Consider the following 22,597-nt stretch of genomic DNA (forward strand, 5'->3'; position numbering starts at 1 on the left):
AGCCGTAACTAAGAATATAGAAGTTTAGGATATTAGCGCTGGCTAATCAGGGACGACTATTTCAGCCGTAACTAAGAATATAGAAGTTTAGAATATTAGCACTGGCTTATCAGGGACGACTATTTCTGCCGTAACTAAGAAGATAGAAGTTTAGAATATTAGCACTGACTTATCAGGGACGGCTATTTCAGCCGTAACTAAGAATATAAAAGTTAAGAATATTAGCGCTGGCTAATCAGGGACGACTATTTCAGCCGTAACTAAATTTTCGTTTAAAAGGCACTTCCTTTAAACGAAAAATACAATTAAACGAACTACGCTAGCTAATCTGGATTGACACTTTACCCATATTTATTAAACCCTGTTATCTGGGATGACACTTTACCTATATGAATTAAACCCTGTTATCTGGGATGACACTTTACCCATATGGATTAAACCCTGTTTTCCCAGAGCGCTCCTCAAATATATATGTTTAAATGTCATACAGTATACGTACCGACGATGAGTCCGTTTTAAGTCACATTGGTGAATTGCTTTTAAAGGCATGGTAGTTGAAGCGGCAAAAAAGTTCTACACGATGCAGCTGCAGATGGACCTTGTCTCCATGGAGACCATCGAGGTCGCCGAGGAAAACGGCACACGTGAGCACGTGACATTCTGCATCATCGCTAAGCAGATTAAGGTTGGATAATATTTTGTATGATCATAGTTCAGGGAAAACTGGGCTTAAAGCATTTGTTAAAAGTATCATCCAAGATAAGCCTGTGCAGTTCGCTCATGCTACTAAGGGATGACTCTTGCCGTGTTTATGATATTGTTTGTTTCAACGAAGTCTCTTCTTCGTTTAAATCCAGTTTAAGCGGAAAGTTTCGTCCCTGATTAATCTGTGCGGACTTCACACGCTTATCTAGGACGACACTTGACGCACATGCATTACGCCCTGTTTTCCCACAACGAAGCTCACATGAATTTAATTCAATATTTCGAGCAATTAATTATAACGCTGGCACACGAAACAAAATAATTGAAAGACTCAGATACAAAGGCAACACAGTAAACGAAAACTCTAGCTAACAACATTTCCTTAGTTTGGTATTTGAAGCTCTTCTATAATCTAGAATATATTCGTTAGCAAGCGGCAAAATCGTATTTAATTAAATGCCTTCTCCATTACTATATGTGATTGCGGCTAAAAAGTACAAACCTTACTTGTGGTTAAGAAAAACAACGTCCGAACGTTTTTACGGCCAGTTGTTTGCGCATTTAATCTTCAACCATCCACAATCAAAATACAAAGAGAATCACGTGTACCACACCAGTGATTAACTCATTCTTCATAAATTACCCATAAAAAGAAATTTGCCAAACAATGAAAGGGGACACAAATTCGCAATGGTCGTCCGAAAAATTCTCTAAAGGAAGGAAATGTGTCAAAATTTCTTTCTCAAAGCGCAATATATGCAAGTGAACAAATAAACTAAGCACTTAAACTGAGCATTTCAGAAATAAAGTTATGTATACAAATATTCAATATGTTATTTTTTGCAATTAAGTACCAAGTACATAAAAAGACAGATAATTCATAATCTGAGGATTTTCACGACGCGAATTTTCCCAATTTCATGTGTTTTTCTTACTATTTTTTTTTCAAATTGGCGCGGTACCGGTTTCCTTTCAAAATTGGCAAAAAATTGCACACAATATACTTATTATGACGAATAACGCTACTGTGTTTGTTATTAATTAATTTCTTATCCCCTTAAAGGATCCTATGACGATAGAAGGGCCGCCGACATTTATTGCACAGAAAAAGAAGCACAGCGAGCGGCAGATTTTAAAGGAGGTACGTGTCTGTGAAATCTGTTTACGTGTGTGGGTTTTAACTGTCTGATAAAATCCCGTCCAAGGCCATTGAGCTTGTAGCGGTGACAGAATCCGAGACACAGCTTGTATTAATTCATCGGATTATAAAATAAAACAGTGAAATAAAAAATGTATATGTTCATCTAACTTTTACAATCGGTATTATTTTCCATTTCCACAATTATTGGTATTTATGATACGGAATGAAAATAAAGTGAACGTCCGTGTCTCAAAAAGTACACATTTTTATTTTATTTATATAAAAGTATGTTTTCGTATTAGAACATTCCATTATTGGTTGAATTTCTTTTATTTATGTTTAAGTATGTTTGAACTAAACCACATATGCCTTTCATTTTTTTTGCCAAAATATGTTCGTATTAGAACATTCGATTATTGGTTGAATTTCTTCAGGATGTCGAAGCTGTCAAAGCTAAACTGGAACAAATCCGCACGAAACTCGGAGAAGGAGCGCTTCCACTTATGAGAAAGAAGTCTGTCATATCGAGATGGCGCATGGCGGCCAAAATAACCTTATTACACCGCGGATTTGTGCCGAATTACCCAGAAACCCTTGCGATAAATCCCCGGATGTTCATCGAGATCTTCCCGTACCACTTGATTGTTGACAAGGATTTGAAAATAGAGCAATCGGGAATCAAGATTCAAACGCTGATGCCGAGTATTCGCAGTCGACAGGCTTTGCTGACGGACTACTTTTTGATCCGTTATCCCAACTGCGTTGACCTTACCTACACCAATATTGAGCGTTTCATCTGCTGTCCATTCGTGCTGGAGTGTAGAAAGGAAAATATGAAGCGAGAATGGGTTGACCGACCTTCATTGCAATTAAAAAGTAATATTTAAGGGTCTTTTGCTTTTTACGATAGATGGTATCGATATTCCACAATGACATCCATGGATCTTCCTACATTGAAATCATATAATAGGTTAGGCTTTACACTATTACACCGAAATTATTATTGAAATATAAAATCATAGAACGTGGCGTCTCATCTGGATCCAAACTGTTTGCTATTCTGATAGTATTCGTTGAAAAAAAATTCGAAGATAATGCTAATTGTAGAAATTCAGCAGACGACATTTTAGCAGACGACAAATTTCCCAGCATGCAAAGGGTTAAGTAATCGTTCGTTTAAAGAGGGTCTAAATGAAAGTCCAGTTACGGTTTAGGCGGAAAATGTCGTCCAGGATGAGCCTATGCGGTTTTCACAGGCTCATTTTCGTCGACACTTTAGACACATGCATTTAGCCGTGTTTTCCTGTGCGTGGCTCAATTTTTTTTCTACTCAGGCCAGATGTTCCTGCTCAGGGACAGTGGGTTTTTCGTCTACATCGCGTCTCCTATCGCACACTGCTGGAGCGACTTAGAGCACCGGAAGTTGAAACTCTCGGATATTCCCGTCTGGGATGTCACACGAGACTTTCTCGTGGCCGATCTCGAGTACAGGTGACCGAATTTAGTTTGGTATATGCATTGCTGTCAGTTGGCAATCATAAACTTTATTCTAGAAACCTTATCTATGTTAAGAAGTAGCTTGGTACAGAATTGTCTAAATATACCATTGTTATAGGGGACTATCGATGGTATTAACACTGTACTCAAATTTCAACACGTACTATTAAATTGCTGATTACCAAAATACATATTTGAATTGCAGCATAAAATAGGACACGGTCAAAACAGTTCACAAAATATTATTCGATACATGATTCAAACGAGATTCAAATAAAAGCCTATACAAATTACTCAATTCCATGAATAAATATTTAAAAAAAACACGAAATTCCTTACCACGGATATAACTGATTTACAATAATCATCGATACGCTCTTTTCAACTTATAACTTTAGTCGCAATATGATTACACAGGAAGTACATCGAGAACAACGTGCGCGCCAGTCTGACCGGCTCGGAAATTCCCACCCGCCGTGCGTCCGCTTGGTCGCGGCGTGGGAGTCTAGGGGAGGATTCGGCGCTCCGGGACCGGATATTTCGGTTGCAGCGGGAGCTTGACAATGAGCGTCGGCGTAGCGACGCCCTCTATCGGGCCTTCCTCCCCAAAGACGCAATCGATCTGGTGTATCGAGAAATGGTGCCGAATGGAGGTACACACGATGTTTATTTTTAGAAAACTATACTGTCATATCATTTATATTCGACGGTATGAAATTTTGTGGGTTTAATAAAATGACCTTTCGTAGGAAAGTTAACTTATTGATTATTGTTTTTAAGGAAAATTTTTAGGAATTTTAGTCGGTAATTCTCCAATGTTGTTCTGCAGTCGTGGATCATTAACCCATGGTTTACTTAACCTGCATGTATGAGTACATGTTTGAAGACTGTTTATTTCATAAACTTATCTATAAATTCACTTGAAGATGCTTTAACACACACATTTAAAATGGCTAACAACAGTTGTATGTGTCATATTAAAACCTGATTAAACAATGTGTAATAATAAAAAAAAACATTCGCCATTCCATGCAATTAATTGATATTTACATTACCGAAATGTAATACTTTATTTGCGAGTATATATAATTGAAATTGTGCCATAAATTAAGCAATTGTTTTAATAGAACGTGTATTCTAAATGGGGAATATATAACATTATTACATTTTGGGTACACATTAATTTGTCTTATTATTTTATGTTTAGAATTCTACCAGCAGGCGACAGCGCTGTTCTGCGACGTCGTTCAATTCCTGCCCATGGTGGCCAGGTGCGCTCCCAGTGACGTCATCAGTCTCTTGAACACGCTGCAGACGACATTTGACAATATCACTAAGATTAACAATTTAATAAAGGTCGAATTATTACTAACATGCTGAAGAAAATTTATTGATAAATTCTATCGTCGCTCTATAGTTGTGATTGTTTGTGTCGATGTTTTACACATTTAACAGTCTTTCAATTTTGTCAATGATACTTACGCCTTTACTGGGCAACATACGAAGTTGACCTGTATATGTACATCGTTCTTGGTTGCATGCAAAGTCAGTAGAAACTATTTTTATACATATATCATGACAAATCGACACACAACATTAAAATCACTAACCCTGTATGACATTCTAGCAGGAAATGACATAGACATCGTTTAAATCTGAGTGTTAATGCGTACATTCTTTCACGCTGAATTCATACTTATTTTGTTTGCAGATAAGCTGATAAAAACGTTCTAAGAAAACGGGGTTTAATGCATTTGGCAGTCTGCTACTCACCGCCTAAACTTGATTTTCGCTAGAAAGAGACTTTCTTTAAGCGAAAAATACTATTAAATCGGACGTTTCTTCCCTGTTTAGTGTGTGTGGACAAAACATTCTAATCTGGTACGACACTTTACGCACATGCATTAAACCCCGTTTTCCCAGAGCAAAGCTCAAACATTGAGATGACGGACTATCGAACGAACGCAATCTTACTCGTATTTCAGGTCGAGTCTGTCGGGGACGCCTATCTGGCGGTTGCCGGCGTCGGCGTCAGTGAGAAGAGGGAGCAGCACGCGGAGAGGGTCGCCAACACAGCACTGGGCATGCGCATAACCGCTCGGGACCTGACCTCGCCCCTAGATGGCGAATCTATCCAGGTAATGTTGTCTTTGGTTATTTATTATTTATAATTGCTATCTATAATGGCTGTCGCCAACACAGCGTTTGGCATGTCCATAACGGCCATGGACTTACGTCGCCGCTAGATGGCGAGTTTATCCAGGAATTGTTTTGTTTGATATTTCTTTATTTAGAATAGCTAGTTATGATGGCCGTCGCAAAAAACAGTACTGAGCATGCGCATTACGGGGATGAACCTGACGTCGCCGCTTGATTGCGAATCTATCATATTAGTGTGTTTGATATTTTATTATTTAAAATAGGTAAATAGGATGATAGTGATAATTTCGTAACAATGATGGAGATGTCATGTTTTATGTTGTGTCCGATTCTGTCTCTTCAAACGCCAACGCTGGCTGGCGAATCAGGTAATGCTTGGTTTGATATTATGTTCTTAAGAAAAGCTGTATATGATGATCATGGTTATAACTACGTAACGAGTATGATGATGTCATTTAAAAAAGTTTCTCTATAAGCCTTTAATTGCCATTATTACAATCATTATATAATGCGATTTGCAATAATATCTTACATGATTCCTTTTTCAAAATCCAGCTCCGTTTTGGTATCCACACTGGTTCTATGGTTACCGGTGTGCTTGGTCAGAAAGTTCCGCGTTTTGTCGCCATGGGCGAGACGTGTGTTCTCGCCTCCAAACTGGAAAGTCACGGAGAACCAGGGAAAATTCACATCAGCCCCACGACATATCAGTGAGTTGCAAGATACTGTAGTTTGTATTGAGATGTACCTCATTCTGGGATAACCAGGCTTAATGCATGTATGTACAGTGTCGTCCCAGATTAGCCTCTGCATTCCGCACAGGTTAGTCAGGGACGACACTCAATGCCTATACTGGAGTTTCATTTTGAAGCGACTTCCTTTAAAAGAAAAAATCTACAAAAGCGGAAAGTGTCGTCACTGATTAGCCCGTGCGGACTGCTATGGGCAGTCTATTAACGACCATGCAATGAGCTACCATTTGCAGTGTGCGGTTCATACATTTCAACGTGTTTTTGCTTGTGACGCTTAAAACCTTTTTAATATAAGTTTTGAAACAAACGTTTTTTCGAACTCTTAAAATCTGAGTTCCAATCTGAGTTCCAATGGGTAGCTAAGTGGATCAGAAATTAGTGTTCGTACACCAATTATCAACTTCTTTAATTTCCAGGATTCTTGTGAATAAAGGATTCTAATTCGAAAAGCGGGGTAAAATTGAGTTGAGAGGCTATGGAATGTTGGAGACCTATTTCTTGTTGAAGAACGATATTCTGTCGGAGGACGACTTGCTCGGGCGTTCACACAACAATCCGGAAGTGATGTATATAAACGAAGGGCGGGTGGCGGGGCTGGCATACGCCCGCAACAACCGAGTGTATCCGATCGCAGAGAGCACTTCCTCAGGTGTTTATATACGTCATTTCCTGTTAAGACATTTTATTGCCGGTATAGATAGATGGATGATAGATCTTCAAGTGCCGAAGCTGGTGCTCTAAATGAGTGAAAGTTAGGAAGCAAACTGGTTTGATCAAAGTGAGCGTCAGCTGTGTATTTCTTTTTATATACCGTCGCTGTTCTTCGAAAACCGCGTAAGTCAAATTTGGCGCAAATTGTTATTTGTTTGTATAAGAACGGCCGGTTCACGGGTAATTTTCTGCGAAAATACTGGATTAAATATCCAATTGGAAGGCATAGTTATGAGCACGTGAGAAAATCCTGAACATTCATTGGTGCACTAATTGTTTCTGCAAAAACTGCGTAAGTCAATTTTTCTAACTTTTCAAAAAAAAATTTTTAAATATTTTTTGAAGTTTTAAAATATATGAATTTACATATTCTATGTCAAAATGGGCATACTTTTAATTTATGAAAATATAAAGGCCTGTAGTTGTCATTTTAAGTCTAAAAATGGACTTTCTCTTTATGTTTTGTTCCTTTTTTGGACTATGTAAATTATTATATTTTTAAAATGTTTTTCTTGCCTATTGAAAAGTTGTAAAAATTGACTTACGCGGTTTTCGAAGAACACCGACGATACATACCGTGACGTCGCTACGTAATTGTCATCTTTGAACGGATGCGTAAACACACTTCCAGAATCAACACACTTTGATGTAGTAATATCATGCAATTCGATCGGAAATTTAAAGTTAAAGATGCTTGATCGATCGTTTATCGAAATCAGAACTATTTTGTATTTTCTCATGATGTTGCACTCAGAAACTGTTCCTTGTTTATTGTGTTCTTGAAAAACAATTATTATTATCGTCATATATTTAACAAATCAGTGATTTATCAACATGAATGCAATTCCACGTTTGTTCATGCTTATTTAGTTTCCATTTCAGTCAGAAGCAGACCGTTGTCCGGTGAGAGCGGATCCGGGTCGCTGCAGACGAAGTAACTTCCGGTCCGATCGTAAATGGACAAAGCCGCACGGTCCAAAGGCTTATAAGTGTGTGTTGAAAGTGTTCATTAATTATTATCCCCACGCTTTTTGAAAAGCGTGGGGATGTGAAAAGCGTGGGGATGATGTGGTTATCTCCGCCGTCTGTCCATCCGTCCGTCCGTCCTGGCCACTATCTTCTCCTACACTATTAGCACTAGAACCTCCAAACTTACACACATGGTAGCTATGAGCATATGTGCGACAGTGCACTATTTGTAATTTTAATCTGACCTCTGGGTCAAAGGCTATGGGGGTTGGGGTGGGGCCGGGTCAGAGATTTTCACTCGTTTTGCTAACAAAATGCGCGTGGGGATACGCGTCGGCGTCTTCCACGCGTCGGCGTCTTTAACTTGCATTCAAGATTCATGTTACTAGGGAATAGGAATGCAGCTAACCCTAACTATTGTGAACACAATATAGATGTAAAGATGTCATAAAATTGCTCGACCATAAAGACTTGTTTTAAATTGTTTTGATGGTTTTCCTTTATTTGATATTTGAACTGATATTTTTGTTGTGTTTTGTTTTCATATCAGTTTTAAAGCCCCGCTCCCCAACATTTAATAACTAAGAAATTGCTTCTTAAAACAAATCAAAATTCATTGAAGTCGGTAAAATAATAAATTAATAACAATATGGTGAACAATTATAATTTATTTGCACGCACAAATGCCTTTGGAGAAAATCGAGTTATTATATTCCTTTCATCTCAGACTAACATTACTACGTTTTTACCGGACATGCAGTCTCAAATACTTGATCGAATTGCATAAGGCTCTTACGAACAAAAACAATATGAAAAGCATTTCTTACAAACAAAACAGGTATATATTGCGACTGAACTCTTACATTTGTAAATATATTATTTATTATATGTACATACAAATGTTACGGTAATAGATGCTTACGTGTTTTTAGCTTATTTTTTGCATTATGAAGGTCACTATGTATGTCGAATATTTTTGTTTCAAATATAAAGCATGCATGTGTTGGCATGTATCTAGTCTGTATGTTGAACACGTTTTAAGTATTTTTAACTAATACTCTTTACGGTTTAAGACGTTTTGGTGTAAAATGTGTATTAGTTCCACTACGAATAAAAACTACAGAATAACAATACTTGTTTTATCTCGAATTACCACATTTAATTTAGAATCTTGTTTGTCATTTATAAGGTGCTTCTTTATTTTTGAAAAAGAAAAATACATGAACTTTCATATTTTAAAAGTCTTGATTTTGTTATTTACCTGTAATACATATTTACATGTATAAATTACTACCGCCAGTTAAGTTAAACTTTGAGACACAGTCACACATACTTATCAATTTTGGAGGGTATAAAAGGTATCCATTTAACACGTTCCCGAGTTATGGTATATTCAAACAGAAAAAGCTGCGCATGTAAAGATTAATTTAAGAAGGATATATTGTTTATAACCGGCTTATAAAAAACGATATTTAGTTTTGGTGGGAAATACTGAAATCGCTTTAGGTTAAACAGGCGCATCCAAACAGGCAGACTGGATTATTTTCCGATAATTAACGACACTATTGCAATAATTATTGCATGTTGTTTACAAATATCACTCGGCTAAGAACTCAGGGCAACAGTTAAGGTTCGTTTTATCGTTTTTACGATTTGTATTTGACAGAAAACGAATTGAAATTAAAAATCAATCGTACATAAAACGATTATGAAAATGGAAAACGAATTCAAATTGACTCTTCGTCGTTTTAGTTTTTTCCGTTTTCCTCCGTTCCGCTTTAAATTATGATGGAACGCTAGAACGAGATATAAATGCAATATCGCGCGATACAATCGAGCTCGCGGGCTAGATACTTACTTATATTTAGTTCAAAGTATGCTACAAGAAGTGTACTCGCTTAACACAAATTAGCAACTCACTTTCTTTTTAATATTTGAAGTTTGGTTCGTGAAGTAAATCAGAAGGGCGAATACCATATCACACAAATACAACCGCGGTCGGCATTGTTATGCGTGTTTGCGCTCTTGTTTGCATATGATGCATATGTTGTCTTCACATATTTGTGACGTTATGCAACAATTTATTCATATATATCACTGAACAGTACACATGTTTTTAGAATAAAACAAACAACCTGTGGCATCATATGTTCAATTAATCATCATGTCGTCACAACGTCGTCAGTTATCAATCACAATCATTGTCGTCAATTATGTCATTATAATTAGTGTTATCATCATTATTTTGATGTTTTTTTCAACGCAATATTTTATATCTTTTAATCATATAGAAACTAAGCCATTTTAATGTGACACAAATGCATGCATGCATTCCGTCGTTAATCTTTATCAGTATGACACCAAATAGAAATGAAATGAAGCTCCGTCCGTACACAGAATTTATATTGCAATATAACGTTTTGCCTCGATCATAGTTACTCAATCGCCAAACAATATCGCATAGCACAAAAACAAAAACGTCACTCTATGTTGTCGGCTCAATATCCGGTAGCACTCGGTACTCAAAGTACTTTTTCTGGTTTTTGATGACGTCGAGGAACCAGGGTCCGTATCGCTCCACCCGGTGTTCCGGTCCCACCCCGGTGGCTTTTGACATGAAATTGATACCGATGTCACCGTCGTAACGAGGCGTGAAAAAGAACGGAACGGCGTAACGGTCGGTGCCGATGTCAATAACTCGATGCTTCGTCGTTTTGAGCCTTCCACCCATCATTCTGGAGAAGGTGTCCCCGATATTCATGACGAGACTTCCGGGTCTTGGATCCACTTCCGCCCACGAACCATCCATGGTCTTAACCTCCAGTCCGCCATAGTTGAATCTAGTGAGAAGCGTCAGGAAGTTTGTGCCCGTGTGTTCAGGAGTTATGACGACTTTTCCATCTTCGACAATCGCGTTTTTCGGCGGTTCCCCTTTCCAAGGCGGGTAATGCATGATCCGAAATGTAGAACATGGTTTGTCCGAAAACATGTCTTCGAAGATGTTTTCCTCTATACCCAAACCGATGGTGACTAGCTTTAGAATCTCTAAAGCTGTGTTGTGTAGGGTCTCATAACTTTCTTGAAGGAATTCCTTAAAAGGGAATTCCCCATCTTCCTTTGGCCAAGGAGACTTCTCGTAGAACCAGTTATTTATAGCAACTGTTACGTCATCATCTCTGACATCGCGCGCGAATTCAAAACCTTCCTTCCGGCTAGGTTCTCCTTCTGTGACTGGAAAATACCCTCGGTAAATATTCGAATTTTCGGGGTTCCAAAAGTTTCTCATCACTGTTCGCTTGAATTCGATCGGCTTATCGAAAAACCATTTGCATGCGCGAAAAAGCCCATCATAATCCAATTTTGCGTCGTTGTCTATGAATATAAATCCTTCGTTTTCAAGACCAAGGACTACTTTCTTGGCGAGCTCATTGCGCTCTGTGTAAGCCTTTGACATGTCTATTATAGGAAGTGATGACGTCCTTTTCTAGTAATATATTATAAACCTGAAACGAGAATCAAATAAAAAGGAAATCTAATTGAATCTCTAAATAAAAAATCGATTGTATAAGGAAAAAAACGCGAAAAGAACACCACCTGAAGTTATTTTAACAAAACAACTATTGTTATACGTAATCAAAATTGAAAGTAGCCTCACAAGTGAGAGCAAACATTAAGATAATTGATCGAATACGTTAATGCTATGCGCAATCTAGTGAAGCAATCATCGCTAAAGCGGGGCAGAACTGGGACTTGAATTGAATTGAATATTTGATACAAACGAACATGGGTATATAAAAGATAACCCGTTGTGACTGAAGATACATTAAGGGTAACATGGCATTTCTATCATGTATACTGTTTTATATTGAATTGATCATTGTACATGCATATAATTCTTTATTTAAACAAAGTACTGGGAGAAAAGCTTTTCTATAGAGAATATACAGGCGTATGAGCGGACATACGCACGGACTAATAAAGAGACTATTCCCATATCATTAGACAATGAACAAATCACAACGCGTACGCGACACAGGTGTGCATTGATGCCGATTGATGTGGTCCCTTAGTCCCGTACATGCGATGAAAAGGGCAGCAGGGGCTCATTTCTTACGTTAATTCGTGGACGAGCATAACTTTGCGGCTTTATAAAGCCCTTTCTCTTGTTTTTTAAAAGTTTTTTTTCTGCTTAGTTTAAATCCTTGTTTAAACAACATTACTGAAATCTTAGTAAACGCAATACAGCTAAATACAATGTATAATGTAATACATACCGACTTACACGTAGTTTATCCAAATAAAATGAAACTTCTGATATCGAGAGTTCAAATTGCAGGCAACAGATAGTGATATCTCAGCGTAAAACTCGTGTAAATTTGCAACAACAAAAGTAAATAAACGGTTTAAATGTTAACATGATAACGCTTGTTATAATTGACGAAGACTCTTCTGACAACGATGATGTTGGCGATATTGGTCGTGGTGGTATTAGTAGTCTATACAACTTTCTGGATGTTTGATTTGTTTCATTGTCATGTTTGAACATTCGGGAATTAACATATTTTAATATAATTAGGTCTGAAGACAACTACCGGCTCTGAAAAAAACGTTCGTTTTGTGTAGGGTTACATGTAATTTAGTTAACATTGCTCAGTTTCTGTACGTGTATTATGGGTTAAAGGTGAAACATGTTTTTTTAATAGACCATCAGGAGTGTAATCGAACCGCACTTTGGGAAAACGGGGCGCAATGCATGTAAGCACGGGCAAATGAGGCCCGACACTTTCCGCTTTAATGGTATTTTCCGTTTTCTTATGAGCTTACAACCAGTGTAGGCAGAACGTGTCGTCCATGATTAGCCTGTGTGGACTGCATAGGCTGACATGGGGCGCCACTATGTATTAAACCTGAATTACCATGAGCGGGATCAATTATTTAAGATGAGTGTACAATTAACATTTCGACGCTCGTTGTTAATCATTGATTATCCATGTACAAACCGAGCTTTCAGAAAGAGTGACGTGTGCAAACGTAACGAACGCGAGTTAATCCAAAATACAGGGCGCTTATGAAACTGTGAGTAAAATATTCCTGGTTGGAACGACGGCGTGTTTATTAAGAATTTCATGTTTCCGTTAAATGAAGTAAATACAGCATAAATAACAATACTGAAATAATACTGTTACCCGTAGAAAATAAATAAGTTCATTCACTTACAGAAAAGAACATACATTTTATTAAGGTGTTTTTATAATCGAAAAAAAATGTTGGCGTATTCATATATTTGTAGTTGTTAATGTACATGCATGTTTCTTTTTTTATGTTACTTGAGGATTAGTTATGCAAATCTTATGAATGTATGACGTAAACGTCTGGAATATTTTGACAGTCCAATTGTTAGCATAAACACATATAGGCGCATTTTCTAAGCAGATTTCCCTTTTCTAAAGAAAGTTGTCACTTTTCTGAAAAATCAAGTCCCATTTTTTTAAAGACAAAGTTCCTTTGTATTCGTCACAGGAGTAGACCTCTACGCGGAAACCTGGATGTGAATTCGTCCAAGTGAGCGGAAGGAAGCGAAGGTAGCGACAGATAACTGGAGGCGGGAGCACTTGCTACGTAATCGCCTTGAAGTTCGCTCCACTTCCGCTGAAATTCTGCATGAAGAATAGTGATTAGTTAGATATTTGTGTGCGGTAGTGAGAGTGTGTATATTAAAGTCACACACCTTAAAATGAAAGAAAATTTAACTATAAATAAGCAACATATTTTATCTATGCCAATTTGAATATATATGGTGGTTACAAGGTAGAAATCAGTCTTTTTGCGATTTAAAACTTAAAAATAATCGCGTTTGTTGAAATTGACGAAATTGTCGAAATGGACGTATACATATAGAAATCCTACGTTCGGTTTTAAAATGATAATAAAAAATAGTAAATTACTTGCTAACTAGGCTATAGATTTAATGACAATTTTGCACACTTTCATATTGAATCTATATATATTGATTAACATGTATTTCATTTCAATATGTGTGGCTTTAAACTCATTTCACATGTAAATATTATGTTACATCTTTACATGGAATACAATGCTTTGTACATGTTGCAAAGCGGCTGTTTACATTAGCCATTTAATCATCGATTCCCTGAAGGCCATGCTGCTAACGATGAACTAATTGTGTCTCAAATGGTTCAAAATTCAGCTTCAAGTCTCGGTAAGTTGATGCATTAAGTTGATGGAGTTGTGCATGCGTACACCTACTTTTGTATGAACTAAATATTTGAGCGAATATCTATTCAAAGACTATTTTTACAAATGTTTCAAATGAACGTTTTACTTATTGAAAGCTTATTTTAATGAAGTATGAACGATTGCGTTAACTAATGTCAATAATTGTAAAATAATTTACAAAATTTAGAAATCTCATTGGCTTTTCCACATATTATTTATATATTTAATATTCAATTATATTCTTTGTTGAAATTGGTCAAAAGCTTCGTTTTGTGGTTTTTATTGACGTTAACGTTGACGCCGCGTCAATGAACGAGTTGCCGTCGACGCTTCATGCGAGTTTGTAGATGACTAGATTGAACGTGTCCGAGTAGCGTTGCGTGGCCACAGCGTAAACCTTCCGCTCGTTCCCGAAATCAATCTGCAACGGAATCAAAGCGCTGAAAGCATAGCACCGTATGTGTCGATAATATGTGCGTGCCAATAGTTGAGTATGGTGTCGGACGGCGACAACTCGGGCAGGAGTGAGCATTCGAGGGGAACTTCTTTAATTTAAACATGCGCATCGGCTTGTTTCCGATACACAACATCGTTATGATTCTTGAGCACATACGATATGTACACACATACTTACTTTTGATTGCTGGGGCTTAATAAAAAGCCTGCTATAGGTCAAAAGGTTATTTATTTAATTTACTCGATGAAAATAACCTTTCGACATGTGCGCCTGATATGCTCATAGTATACATAATTTACGCGTCGATTCATTCTTGCAGGTGGCTGTCAGCGTAATTAAAACTTTTGCTGAAAAGAATGAAATGAATTTTAAAGATGCACACACACTTAACATATTTGATAAATCTATAAAAAATGAGCTAAAATTAGAATCACTTGGAAGATTTGCATATTTAATCTTTACCGTTAACAAATAAATTATGGTAGCCACGGTTTATATTTGGGTTACTATATATAATCATGTTAACCGGTTTAAAATTTAAAAGTATTTTGTGATTATAAACTTGCAATCTATGTTAATTTGTCTGTATTTATTTGGGTATTTTAGGCTCATTACGAATTATTGTAAACTGCTTATGAAGATACAGTGCTGTTAAACTGACTTTTGTTCTATGTGGCAATACTAAGATAAGTATTGAGTCTTGCTGAGAAGTTCCTTTGTTTTTTGGATTCTCATTCCTGGTTTAAATAATTTGAAAAAGTTTTCAAAAAAGACACTCTTCATGTGTGCAAGCAAAATAGTATTGACAAAGCGAAACTATTTTGAAATAAGAAAGAGGTATAATTTTGGTTTACAATTTTTCAGTATATTAATGATACTTTAAAATGTGTTTAATAAACAATTAATATGAAATTTTGTCTCAACAACAAATCGTAAATAACCGTATTTCCCTTGTATTTTAATGTTATAAAACGTTGGTTACATGCAACACTATCTGAAATGTGTAAACCAATTATTCTTCAATCCATTATTGAAACAAAAAAAATGTTTCATTGACCCTATCAAAAGAAAACAAACCAAAACATATTAAAAGAACTAATATGACTTTAAATGTTTCTCCTGCGTAATGAACTTTTGAAGTACATGTTATGCTCAAGAACCTTTACCTCAAGACCAATGTCAAATTCGCGGACAAAGATCGAATTTCCACTTTTTTCATTCAGTATGTGGCATGCCCAGTATCTTACATCAGAAGGCCTTGAACAAATTCAATATAATATGTTATAATGTCTCGATTATGTTATTACACGGGGGCAAACATATTGTAGAAGTCAATGACCTTGTTGTTTGTTTCTAAGATATGGGACTTATCTGAATGTTGACCCAATGAAAATCAAAAAGCCACTAATTCCGAAAAAGATAAATACATTTATTAAAAACAAACACAAATAATACTTCCTTTACGAATAAGCAGTTAGTTTGTGGATAATTATCGATAATGATCTGTACAATTAACAAAAAAGTTTCATAAATAAATTCGAAATTAAAACACACACTAAGGAAGAGGCAGAATATTGGATGTTGCTTCCGTTGATTCAAGATTTGACTCTTGGGAAGTCAATATTTTTTGACGTTTTTTGCAATTTTGATTATTTAAGAATATTGGAAAGATTATATATACGTTGGTTTTGGTTCGTAAATACATTCGGTTACACTTTACATGAAACGGCTTTAAAAAATATATTGAGGTCAAATGGAAAAATACGGCAACGTATTGGCATAATACGCACGCATGTAATTAATTGCAAATAACGTGACAAGCATTTTTGGATTTTTGGGAGTTTGTTGTTTGTCAGCGGGCGCTCGGGCTGCAAATTTTGTTTCACTCAACAAATATTTATAGATCGAGTATTGACATTTTAAGAAACAAATACATGGTATCGATGAACTAAATGTTGCTTAAGCTAACTCTTACATATATAAAAAATATATAAATAAATAAATATATATATATATTTGGCTGACAGAGGCTTTTTGAGACGCGTGCCTTATAGGGCTTTTCTAGAGAAATGGGCGCTCATCCCCAATTTCCACCCCGGCAATATCAGCCTTAGACCACAAACTACAGAGGCATCTCTCTACTGAGCGTGGTTGAAAAGGTCTTTGCTCGCATAGTCCTAAAACGTCTCCAGACCCTTGCAACAAGGGTCTACCCCGAGTCTCAGTGTGGTTTCCGCTCCGGCAGATCTACCACCGACATGATCTTTACTGTACGCCAACTCCAAGAAAAGTGCAGAGAACAGGGTATGCCTCTTTACTTGGCCTTCATCGACCTCACTAAGGCTTTCGACCTGGTCAGCAGACCCGGACTGCTCCGCCTTTTGGAGAAGATTGGTTGCCCTCCTAAGCTGCGCAGCATGGTGGTATCCTTTCACGAAGACATTAAAGGAACTTTCGTCTTTGACGGGTCATCATCAGAGCCATTCCTCATCAACAGCGGTGTCAAGCAGGGTTGCGTGCTTGCACCTACCTTGTTTGGCATCTTCTTCTCGATGCTGCTGAAGTTTGCCTTTGACTCGTCCACTGATGGCATCTACATTCACACCAGGTCTGACAGGAAACTCTTCAACATCGCTCGCTTACGGGCCAGAACAAAAGTGACCAAAGTCCTCGTCAGAGAGATGCTGTTTGCGGACGATGCTGCCCTGGCCACGCATACAGAAGAGGCTCTTCAAAGACTCATAGACCTCTTCGCTACAGCATGTTTAGAATTTGGGCTTACTGTCAGCTTGAAAAAGACTAATATCATGGGCCAGGATGCCTGCAACATACCCTGCATTAAGATCGGGGACAATACCGTGGAGGTGGTGGAGGACTTCACCTACCTTGGTTCCACCATCAGCGGAAACCTGTCCGTCGATACCGAGCTTAGCAAGCGCATCGCAAAGGCTTCAGCTACCATGGCCAGACTGACAAAGAGAGTCTGGGAAAATAAGCTTCTGACACAGAAGACCAAGACCAGGGTATACCAGGCCTGTGTCCTCAGCACTCTGCTGTACGGTAGCGAAACATGGACGACCCTCATGCGACATGAACGCCGCCTCAGCACGTTTCACATGCGTTGCCTAAAGCGCTTGTTGGAGATTAAGTGGCAGGATCGTATCCAAAACAATGACATACTGGAACGTGCTGGGATCCCAAGCATGTATGCCCTACTAGCTCAACGTCGCCTCCGCTGGCTTGGTCACGTGCGTCGAATGGAGGATGGACGCCTACCAAAGGACGTCTTGTACGGCCAGCTTGCAACTGACACACGACCCGTAGGTCGCCCAGCTCTCAGGTACAAAGATGCCTGCAAGCGGGACCTCAAAGCCTGCTGCATTACAGTAGAAACCTGGGAGACTCTTGCCGAGGATCGCACCGCTTGGCGACAGTTTTTACACAGAGGTATTGAGGCAGCTGAGGAAAGCAGATCCGGACATGCAACTCAGAAGAGAAGCTTGCGAAAAGCTCGCCGCCGTCCCCCCGACTGCAAGCCCCTTTGTGTGCGTATTGTGCAACAAGGACTGCCACGCCCGCATCGGCCTGCTAAGTCACAGCAGGCGTTGTCCCAAGAAGTGACAGACAGAGCGCATAAGCATAGTCTTTCGAGACTCAGCTCTGCCAACCATATATATATATATATATATATATATATATATATATATATATATATATATATATATATATATATAGATATATATATATATAGATATATATATATATATATATATATATATATATATATATATATATATATATATATATATATATACATATATATATAAATATATACATATATATATAAATATTAATATAATCATTTATAATACCATATTTATTTACAATAATAATATACATACAAAACATGTTCAATTGTTGCTTGAACACTTGCTTTTGCCAATCGCAACAATTGAACATGTGTTGTATGTATATTATTATTTTAAATAAATATGGTATTACATTGATATATTTTGTAACCAATTTTGAACTTTGAAGTCTTCATTAAACGAATTATTTCCGAAAGTATTTGGAAACACTGACTGTTCGTATTGTTTATTGTTTAACACTTGTCAGTTATATATGGCCTTTTTATTTTTACACAGCGTTAAAAACTACCTGTGTAAGTAGGGTTTTGCAATTTGGTTTATTCTTACTCACGTGGCATTATTCATAGTTACTTTGTTTCGCGACCGTAAAGATTGGATTATATCCGGATTTAACTTAACTTGTGCTTAAATTAATTTCATTATTACTTCTGCATTACTTGGACTGATTAACTTTTCAAACTAGCTATTTACATGTGTTGTATGGAATACTGTATCAGAAATATACTTAAACTATTTGAACTAAAGGCTTTTGCTTAGACCCAAAATAACAAAATGGCGACATGTTCAATCTCTAGGTCGGAACGTTCGCGTATGGTTAACGATTTTGTTGCAAATCATGTATAGAGCAGAATCAAGAGATCTCGGCAGACATTTTTTGTGGGACATGTTTGAGGTTTTATTGTAGAGAATGTGTCATACCACATAGTCAGTTGTTTACAAAGCATACAACATGTGGAAGGGGAGATATAATGAAATGGCCAGTTTCGAAATAGGTGTAGGATTTTCTCAGGATATGTGAAGTGCATGAGGATAAAACACTGACACATTATTGCTATGACCACACTCAACTGTGTTGCTCTATTTGCGTAGTAAGAATTCACAGGTACCTGACAACTAAATTTTTTATTAATAATTAAGATACCAAGATATATAATTTTCACTATTTCAAACAAAACGATTCATGCATTTGTTGCTTACAATATAACATAACGTATCGCTCACAAGAGAGTTATACAATGACTTCTAAAAAAATGTTTAAAACATAAATAAATACTTAAACACATTAAATCTGTATAATGTCCATATTTGAAGTATTGAAATTTGAACTCGAGATTATCCTGGATCATTGGAGAATAACTTTAGTCCGAAAATGTATTTAATGTATAAATACTATTTAAAAATAAAAATGGTAGGGTTAAATATATTTTTCCGGAAGCATGTATTGGAGAACTTTCGTTTTCAAAATGTCATTTCGGAAAGGAAAATCTTTGCAAGAAAGATTGTTATTTTGATAGTCTGAATTAAAGCTGTTTACAATTATTTGCGAGTTAGAACAAACGATGATAAACATCAACCCTGTCACAGGAATGATCGTTTAGTGAATGTTTTTCAATGTTGTTTACGTTGTTTATGTCAGCTATATGTGTTGGTCAGCAAAGTTAAATACGACTTTCGATATGGAAACTACTACGTACAGTGATTTGAAAAAGTAAATCATAAGTGTCTGAGTTTTACTAATTTGTAACATCATTTAGTGGTCTTCTAATACGATTGTTCAAATAATGTCACCTGGATACAAACTAGATTCATGTACTTAGTTCTGATGGGGGATTTGTTCTGAAAAGTGGTTGTGCTTTTAGCTAACTTGAAGACCGACCTTGGAAGGGCACACATATATAATATGTATTCGCTTAAAGATATGTTTTGTGGCATTGTCATAATTTTTTTTAAAGTTGGTTATTTTATATAGAACAATACGCTCATTTTGACCTTTCCGGCGTCATACAATGGTCACACTTTCACATGTTTCATTGTCTGTCTGTTAATGCCTGGTATGATATTTGTAGTATATCTTATTATTATATTTCATGATTAATTTATGATTTTCTTAAAATTGTATTCTCCTTTTAAATTTCAAGGTCACATTTCAAGCTTGTATATAGTGTTTTCTCATTTTAACGTGGTCATGCCTGACACTCTTGTATAAAGAAAATGTAAAATTGCTTCTCTGAGAGCATTGCTTATGAGCCTGCGACAAGTCTTTGTTTATTATGGTTTATCTTTAACATAACAATGATAATGAGTTCTTATGGATAGGAGTTAACGATTGTCTATGATAACCTGTGCCCTTTGAAACCCATGCATCAGATCTAAAAACGCTTGTTATAGACATGTTAATAGCGATGTTCGAAAATGAATTTGCATTCAAATTCAAACATTACAGAACTACGTTTCAGTTCGCAATGCTCAGCTCTGGGACTTCTTTTTGCTTAGTTTTTTTATTAGATAAGTTTACATTTATGCTTGCGTTCTTTGTCCATAGTAGGTGTCATGTTAGATTACTGATTGTATTGTTTTAACTCGCACAACATAGTGCATCCAAGACTAGTAGTAAGCTCAATTATCAATTCATAACCTATCATATGTGGTGATCATATATTCACTTTCCTTAAAATGAAGACTACCAATATATTGTTCGCCCTGTTATATCTCTGGAGTTTTTTTCCCAATATTTAAGAAACATTAAAGCTCTAAAGAAACTTCCTGAGTGTACCGAGATTGCCTATATAAACTGAACGGAAGGTTTAAGGGTTCTATTGATTTGTATAAGCATATAGACTAACATGTTTGAACTTCGAACTTATTGTGCTCGTATGGCATTGTAAATCTTTTGTTTTAAAGAGGCATATTGATGCTTAATATGGTATTTTATTTTTTACGTTAGATTGCGTTTAACAAAATTATGCCCTACATGGTTGCTTAAAACATATTTATCAGTTTAGGGAATTAAAATTAGTATTTTTATAACTTTAAGCGGTCACAGCAAAGTCAGTAGTAGGTAGCAATAAAATACTTGTACATTAAATCTACATGAACTACTTTAATATGTATGCGCACATTCCCTTACGATACGTGAGTGTAGTACAATTGTAATTGAAGTAGGCTGTTTTTGTAGGCGTTCATTCCATCCCACTGAAGATATATTTGGGTATTGTATATGTTCTTAGCGATTTTATTGCAATATATATCATGAAACATGTCTGCCTTAAAAGAGGGAATATAAATTGTTTGCTTAATGGTCTAAGTTATTGGAAAAAGGTCATGGATATGCCCCTTTAATGTATATAATTGCTTTTTAAGTGACGGACTCTTAAATGATATCTCTTTTAGCATTATCTATTAAGTAGTTGCACGCTATTCTACACATCACGGTAAAAAAAGAAAGTTTTTTTTCCCAAAGATGGGCTCATTAAAACTGTAAACATGTGATTCTTTATTAAAGTGAACTCATGGCTTCATAAATCTTGTTTTAAACTTGCAAAAATAAAAGTATTGTTATCTAAATATACATTTTGTTTTTTTAAACTTTGTTATCAATTTTGAAGTTTGTAACTTCTCCAGAACACATTTGAATATTTTTAATGAAACTTTAAGCCTCTATAACGCTCATAATCTACGAAAATTTCGTAAAGTATTTCGTAAAATAAAGCTAACACCTAAACAATCAGTATTCCTTATAGAAATAACCACAATTTCAACACTATATGTGGTATGATTACATAGATTTGTGTATATACAAAATGCTCGTTTTTATTTATTTGTGACACAATTAATTCCATTTTAATTTCCCGCGAATATATCTATTCATACGACACAAGAACACGTAAATGGTACCATGTTAGTTTTCATGTATCGTATACATTGATATCGTTGCGGGAAATTAAAATGGAATTAAATATACAAAACACTAATAAAACCAGCAGTTTGTATCTAAAATCATCCATTTTACCAGACCACATCTGACGTTTGAATGTTGGCAATTGCCACAAGGAACACTCATTTTTAATTGTTTAACTTTATTTTACGAAATATTGTACGAAAGTTTTGTTGATTTTGAGTAGTAATGGGGCTTTAAAATATAGATATTTCGTAAACTATAGCAAATGATGATTTTTCGGAGAATCGTATCATTAAACAAATACTTTTCTTATTAAGACCTTTCATACAATTCAGTATAGGATAAATGCCAATAGCACTATTTCATATTATATATATATATATATATACATATATATATATATATATATATATATATATA

General features: G+C 36.2%; 3 protein-coding genes across 4 annotated transcripts in view; 1 reads left to right on the forward strand and 2 right to left on the reverse strand.

The window, feature by feature from the left end:
• The window catches only part of LOC127836555 (tyrosine-protein kinase Fer-like), a 292,136-nt gene that overhangs the window by 167,244 nt on the left and 102,295 nt on the right, over window positions 1-22,597 (reverse strand). The gene's annotated exons all lie outside the window — the stretch shown is intronic.
• Window positions 1-22,597, reverse strand: part of LOC127836561 (uncharacterized) — a 274,313-nt gene that overhangs the window by 113,550 nt on the left and 138,166 nt on the right. The window lies entirely within an intron of this gene.
• The window catches only part of LOC127835807 (guanylate cyclase soluble subunit beta-2-like), a 296,454-nt gene that overhangs the window by 80,587 nt on the left and 193,270 nt on the right, over window positions 1-22,597 (forward strand). The window contains 2 exon segments of the mRNA XM_052362242.1: window positions 5,329-5,481; window positions 6,059-6,213. Of these exon segments, the coding sequence (XP_052218202.1) occupies window positions 5,329-5,481; window positions 6,059-6,213 (308 nt within the window).

This window comes from Dreissena polymorpha, chromosome 6 (assembly GCF_020536995.1).
Source record: "Dreissena polymorpha isolate Duluth1 chromosome 6, UMN_Dpol_1.0, whole genome shotgun sequence".
Lineage (NCBI taxonomy): Eukaryota > Metazoa > Mollusca > Bivalvia > Myida > Dreissenidae > Dreissena > Dreissena polymorpha.